We start from the raw sequence: 7438 nt of genomic DNA on the forward strand, positions 1-7438 counted from the left end.
AGAGCTTATTGCCTTCATTGGTTTATGTCAAACTACTTGGGGAAAACAGATTCATAATTCTCTAGTATGTGCACAAAATCTCACTTGTAGAGTCAGATAGTCTAAACATTTGTTAAGATGCTGTACGTTAAGATTGTCTCTGTTGTTTTATTTTGTATCTTATGACTATCCGATGCTGGGATAATTTAGATCAAGTTTTGAGAGTCTATAACTTTCCTGAACATTTCTCAAGTGAAAATGTTATCACTTACCAAGCTCCTAGGGAATTGCAAAACTCACTCATGAATATCAACTGCTTTTTTTATTCTCAAGGCCCCCTAGCTTGAGGACGTCCTACAAGGCATTGCCAGGGTGTCCTTATATAGTGGTGTCCTTGTAACAGCCCACAGTATAATCAGACAGGGTGCTATTCTCAACTCTGTAACAGGCTGCCACTTCAGGGAAAATACCTCAGTGAAAATCCAATCTCCTGTGCAAAATAGAACCCAAATTTCCCCTAATTTTGTTTTGAGATGGAAATGGATCAAGATCCATCTCAATTGGATATTAATATCCAGCCTGTATTGGAGAGAGAATCTCAGTATTTCCAAGAAATGTGTTACCATAGTAAGTCTTCAGACTAGTATAGAGGATGATATTAGTAAACTACACAGTAACTACTACAAAATGGCTCTACAATAGATAAAATTGAAATCACAACTATAGTAGACATTTCTAGAAAACAGTAACAGCATCTTCAGTAAACTATGTCCCCCAAGGTTCTAATTCCCTTTGTCTGCCAAGGAAAAAGGGTCCACATCTTTGCTCATTAGAAAATGAGAGAATCTCTATTAAATAGGAGTTTGCTTATCCAGAATCTCAAAGGATGAAACATAGCCTTCAGAAAATTAGACCAAGTGCTTAAAAGCACAACACTCCATGACAATCTACAATTTGTCATAAGAGAATTGTATTCTTTATGCTCTCATGAGTTTTAGTCGACGGTTTCCAGAAGCCATTCATTTTCATTCTCAGTACTTAACAAATACTACAGCTAACTCACAATTGCAGCTTCTCTCATATGCATTTAAAATGGTACTATGTACCATCTTAGGGTTTAATTCTCTCACAGAAACCTGGTTGAGAAAGGCTGATTTGGTTGACTTCATGATCTAGAACTTAGGTGCACTTCCCAAATCCAATGGTCTCTTTTCTTACCTACTTACATCTTCAATTTCTTTGAAATCTTAGATCTCAGTGTATCCTAGAAATTTCTTGAGTATAGGAATACGGAGTTGCATTTATTTCTGACAGGGTCTTGAATGGAAGCACACAATTCATATAGTTATTCAATGATTATGTGTATGTGGGTATGGAAAATAAGTGAAATTTCTTGGTACGTTGTAAAAAAAAAAGAAACTTGTTTCATTTAATGGGTTGTTCTGACCATTTATCTCACTCTTCATTGAAACCTGCCTTAACTGGGGACTCTTTCTGCCTCTGTGTCTGATAGACAGTGGTAGAACTGATAATCTAGTCTATAAGTCTAATCAGCGCTGGTAGTCGTTCATTTTATTTTATTTTATTTTTTTTTTACTTTTGATGAATTTAAGAATATGCCATAATCATCAGCCCCTGCTTTTGTCATGTCCCTTCTGATTTTGCTTATTCTATGAAGATAGCCAAATTAACAGGAAGGACTAGCTCCTAAGGATACAAGCATACTGGTAAAATATTTTAAGACATCATTACTTACAGCAGGATGACAGAGAAAAATGACATTGAGCTGGAGTTAGTTTAATCGTGCTGTATCTAGATATTGCTCAGTTATTTATCTAGTCGCTAGATGCTTTCTTCAGTGCCGGGGGAGACAGTGCTGAATGAGGCAGATGTGGTGTCTCACCTATGGAGCTTGGGGAACTGGAATAGGTTCCAGAAGGAACAGCACAGGTGCTGTAGGAGCATCTGACTCTGTGCTGGAAGTTACGATCCTCGACCAGAAATGAGTGGGAGTCAGGCAGGCAAAAACGACATAGAAGAATGTAAGAATCTTCTGAAACCCTTCTGAGTCTTCTTCCTTCTGCCATAAGATACACATACACACACACACACACACACGGATTTTAAACTAAGGATGGATATTTCTGGAAAGACCTAGTGATGTGGGACTAATTATATTGTATTTCTTTAACCTAATTTTCCTGGGTTAATTGCTAATAACTGGGCTGAAATAGGCTATTGTAGGTCTTTACGTCTTGACTATGTGGTGTCCCAAATAAGTGCTAATGATATAGCCTCTGTATGTGTAGAGTAGCTTTAGTTTTCTCTTTTTCTGGTCTGTCACTTGATTCCCCCAAAACCACAAACTCCTGTGTGGCTGACAAAATTGCACTGGAATGCAAGCAATGGAAGAGCACATGGCATTCCATTTATAAGTCTGTCTCATTCCAGCCCTCAGTTGAAAGCGATTCTGCTAATCTTGGAAACAACTAGAAACATTTTCATTTAATTAAAATGAGTTCCCTTTTAACTGTTTACATACCGCAATGGATAATTTGCGTCCAAGTCTAAGAAACCATTACTTACTTTTTTCCTTTCAAAGAAATGTATGGATGCAATTAACAGTAAACCACCAATTGCAAATTTCTGCCCAGTGGTATTCCCAGGTCTTAATTAACATCGCTGACAATGACAAACAAAACTTCAGGTTTTTCTCAGCGATACGGACAGCTAGAAACAGGTTAGGATTCCTGACACGGAAGACTTTGCTAGGTTCTCTCGATTTCAACATTTCCAAACTAACTGACCCAAAAGGCAGTACACAGGGCTACTCAAGTCCTTTTGAGAAGTTATCAAATCAAGGCCAATAAGTATGGGAGCCTTCCAACTTGGCAATGCTTGGTACTACCAACCAAGAACAGCAGAGAAGTCATCTTGGGTTGTTTAACTGGTTCTCCAAGTACATTGCTTAAGATGGTATTACCCGATTATCCAAGATGTGTTAGAATTAAAGTCAGCTTCCTTAGAGCGAGGGAGGCACATGTTTCTTTTCAAATGCCTCCTTCTCTTCCTAACTACTCCCCCAGGCCAGGGATGTAGGCAGAAAGAGGGATCAAGTACTGTTTTAACTGGTCAGTGGGTGAAACAACTGCTATTCAACAGACGCAGCTTTCTTCTCTCACCCCAGCAATTAATCAGTACGCCCTGATCCCACACAGCAAGTACCTGTCCCCTGCCTCATCCCACTCTCCACTGCTCTCCCCTGCCCTCCAAAAACACCGCCACCCTTTTCCAAGTGCCTTAAACCAATGGAAATAGGGGGCTGAAGGGACCTCAGAGGTCGTCTCATCCAACCCACCCGCCCCTGCCTGCCCCCATCCCGAGAGTGGCACCCATCTGGGGCACAGACTTGCAGCTTCGTGAAACTAATGCCTGTTATTCTCCCTGCTCTCTCCTTTGTCCCTACAGTGCCATGGCTACTTATTCTGCCACATGTGCCAACAGTAGCCCTACACAGGGCATCCACATGGCCAACAGCATTGCCAACCTGAGACTGAAGGCCAAGGAGTATAGTTTACAGAGGAACCAGGTGCCAACAGTCAACTGAGGAGAAACATAATTAAACAGGCCTGAGAAGAAACCAAAAACCATAAGACACCTATCCTGTTCTGTCATTTCTTCATCTGCTGGAAAACAAAACAAAACAAAATAATAATAAAAAACAAACCAAAACCAGAACTAAAATTGTGGGACCATGGCAGAGAAAAGCAGGAGAGGAGCCAAAGGAAAATTAGTTACCAAACGTTCCTCCTCCCTCTGGGACACCTGTGCCACTTGTTTCCTGTGTGTGTTCATTGATTTTCCTCCTACGCACGCGCTTTTGCTTAATATACTCCGAGCTTCTTCCATTAGTTCGGCCCAGCCACCCCCAGGATTGTATGGGTTTTAAAAAAATCTACAGTAGCCAAAGATATCATTCTGAATATATATGTGTATATATATGTGTATATTCAGAATAATTGCCTATTGTCTCCTCATTGGCATGTGTCACCCTCGGCGCCTTACCCGAGCCTTCTTCCCAGTTTTCTGTGTGTAGAAGCTCTAGCAACTTCTGAAAAGCCCAAGTCTTTCTGAAAAATCTGTGCCAGACATGAGCTCATTGTCTCCATCTCTGTTGGTCATGGTAAGGTTTTTCCATCAGTTACTGGGGGGGAGGGAGGGAAGCAATTGTGGGCCACATCTGGTCCCTGGCCTGTCTGATCCGCTGGGATTGGCTGCGTCTGGCTGATTCTAAGCTCTAAGTGCCCGATCTAAGCTCTACGCTACCGATAATGTCGCCATCACCCCCATCCAAACAATCAGCTATCTTAACTTAAAGATATTTGTTGTTTCTGAATGATTTGCTGTCATGGGCTATTGGATAGAAGAAATATTTTTCACTTGAGGGAGAGAAGCTTCTCTCGGAACACAAAGACTGTGTTGTGAAAGGCATGGCCTCCATCTCTTTGGTGCCTGAAGGGTCGTCAGATGCACACGTCTATATATACTGTATATATTTATATATATATATAATATTATATATATATAATATCCTTGCAAGCTTGAGTTTGCAGTTTCTCCAACACTACAAAAAGCCAATTTCACACCGTCTCCACTGTTCTTTTCTCTACAGTGACGATACCTTTTATTGAGGCTTTTGTTTCCTTTCTGCTCTACACAAAATTCCCAGGAGGCCACAGAGCAATGGATAGGGCAGCTGTGTGAGAACGGGTCTCATTGTCACATTAGGGCTTTAAATAAAGGAGAAACGATTCCAAGGCTCTAGGAGTGTCCTTGAGTTTGGAGCCTGCCCTCTGGTGGGAGGCAGATACAACCTGCTCCATCACAGGAATGACAGAGAGAGGAAGGAAAACCATTTGGTCTTCTGTCCTTTCTCCACTCAACAGAAATCTGAAAGATACGTGTTTAGGTAGAAGACTTAAGGGTTTGTCTACATTTCCAAACAGGCAACTATGGGCTATCTTTATTTCCTAATGTTTTGAAATAAAGTTGAGTGGCTCGGGCTGGGAGCCAGGATGGATCTTTCTATGTTTCTTTCTCTTTGTTTCCAGCTGTGCTTTTGTAACTTGTCAGGTGGACTTGACCAAACCACATTACGATGCGGTGCCTCAGTTTACCTTTTTTTAAAAATGGGTTTAACAATACTTACCTACCTCACAGGGGTGTTGTGAGGCTCTATTCATTTGCTACTTCGTTCTTTCCTGTACCCTCTGTATGTCCAGCACTTTGTAGCCGTGGGACAAAAGGGACTATAAAAGTATTCAACGTGATGGAAGGATACGGTACTTGGGAGACTTGTTTTCTAGCAAGGAAATGCAATCTTGCTGTAAATACTCATAACCTTTTGGGAATGAGAACTAGGTTTATATTTATAGACCTCTCAAAACTCACATCATTGGACCCAAGAATAATTTAAGATGCAGAACAGACACACTTTCGACTTATATTTTCCTCCTGACAGCTTGGTTCTCATAATGTTAGTTAGCGGTTATTTAAAAAGCTTTAGATTGATTTTGGCTTAATATGCCCAACTTGGAGTGACAGGGCAAGACATCTGGGGTTGAATATGCGCTTTCAGCTCACACCATTTCTTCCTTTGGCATACCGGACTGAGCTCACGGAGTTGTTGTTTCAATCACACAGCCACCCATATGAAAATGTACTGCAAATGTTGATGTTATACTTCTTTCGCTCACAAGAAGGAAGTCCATCTTCTGTATTTTGCTTTCATCAACTGATTCCCTGTTCTTTGCACCTACTGTTCAAACATTTCTTAACGAATGGTTCACATAGGCTGGCTGAACAACACATGTTACTTGCTTCCTCAAGGGTCCCTGGACTAAGTCTTTTGCCCCACTAGCTGCTGTGGATTAATGAGTTTTAAACACACCATGTGTCCTCACATTAAAACATTCTTTGTGAACTGAGGGTAGCCCAAGAAGTTGGTGAACTTTTGCAGTTTGGAGTTTGGGGAGAATGGCTAAAAGCGGATTTGCGTTACAGTGCAGGGAACAGAAATCATACGTGGAAAGATTTTACTAAGAAAGGGGAATCTTAGAAGAGAGAGTCAAGAGATAGAGGGTCATGTGAAACAAAGTCATCTGAAATTTTTGTCTGACATCCATTTATAGTGGTGAAGAGAAAAGCCTGAACCCATAACCCAAGTGCTAGGTGCAATGGGGCAGTTTTATCCAATGTCCAGGCAAGGGACGTCTGGGAATCCCACGGGGTAACCAGTGCTGGTCAGCCATAGCAACTTGCATTGTTGGTGACCGTATATCCCAAGCATCGATTACCTAACCTGTTGATCATGACATATACCCATAGTACAAGCACTCATTTATGATTGACCTTCAATCATAATGAGTCATAAGCTGAAGTTTCATATGTGATTTGCAGGAGTAGCCCTCTGGGTCTTAAGCCAGGTGTCAACAGAGGGCCTGGAGGCCACTGAGTTCAAAGGTGTCCCCCATCCCTCGCCATCATTATACAGATACGGATGAATACATGCAAACCATCTGTCCGTGGTGTCCCCAATCCCTCCCAAACATGATGCTGATTTGTGGGGTACATGGCAGTTTAAATCAAACCAGAAGAGGTGACCAACTAAAAAAGGGAATGACTTTTAGGGTATAAAGATCTCATAAGAAATGTAATATGTAAATTATATCTTGCTTTATGATGTAAAATATACATTGTTTTGCGCTAGAATAGAAATGATTCCTTTTCAATAAAAAGAAAGAAGGATACTACATGTTGTCTTTTTTTATATACGCTTGAGTCGGCTGATTCTTTTCTCTTTGAACTTCAAAAACAAACCTGCTTGGATCTATGATTACACTCAGAGAAGAGCGAAGGTAAGAAAGATTTGTAAACTGAGAACTTTTCCTAGAGTGTGATACAGGGCTCCCTGAAAAGGAAAATAATCTATTGTTCCTCAAAAGCAAAGAAAACAGTGGGAGGAAGAGGGGATGTTGATTAGCGTAACAGGAAAGTGTCGGGCGAAACATTTATGAGCGTTTAGCTATTTTTCACCCACATCTTTATCATCCCTACTACCAGGAATCAGATGACAAAACAGATTTCAGATAAAGCACCGCCTTTTATTTGAGCATAAAGACAGAACGAAGTAAAATTTCTGAAGCCCTTGTTGTGCACGGCCTTGGGTGTGCGGTATTGGGAGGGGGGTGGAAAACCCAATTGGGAGAGACGGGTTCTGTTTTCATACCAACTAAAATCGGATTTAAAGGGAAACCCTCGCATCAACAAATGTATGCCACCATTCAAGACAATAAATTAGTTCCTGTCAAGCACATAGAGCCTACAGAAGTCCAGACGAGGAAGACAGAAGGCACTGAGCTGGTGGGGGAGGGGCTTTCACAGAAGGACAGGGACTTGA

The 7438-nt window shown here is 41.2% G+C and overlaps 1 protein-coding gene across 2 annotated transcripts in view; it reads left to right on the forward strand.

Annotated features, from left to right (window-relative positions):
• Positions 1-6791, forward strand: part of PRRX1 (paired related homeobox 1) — a 70458-nt gene extending 63667 nt beyond the window's left edge. The window contains exon 5 of one of the 2 annotated variants that reach the window (XM_019741766.3): positions 3448-3584. Coding sequence is in view for 1 of the 2 variants with exons in the window: in XM_019742563.3 (XP_019598122.1) it covers positions 3448-3586 (139 nt within the window). In the remaining variant the exon portion in view is untranslated. Of the gene's footprint in view, positions 1-3447 lie in introns of both variants that reach the window. The other variant, XM_019742563.3, reaches the window with a different exon arrangement.
• The last annotated feature ends 647 nt before the right edge of the window (positions 6792-7438 follow it).

The sequence above is a fragment of the Rhinolophus sinicus genome, chromosome 11 (assembly GCF_057876585.1).
Source record: "Rhinolophus sinicus isolate RSI-liver-muscle chromosome 11, RSI-T2T, whole genome shotgun sequence".
Classification (NCBI taxonomy): domain Eukaryota; kingdom Metazoa; phylum Chordata; class Mammalia; order Chiroptera; family Rhinolophidae; genus Rhinolophus; species Rhinolophus sinicus.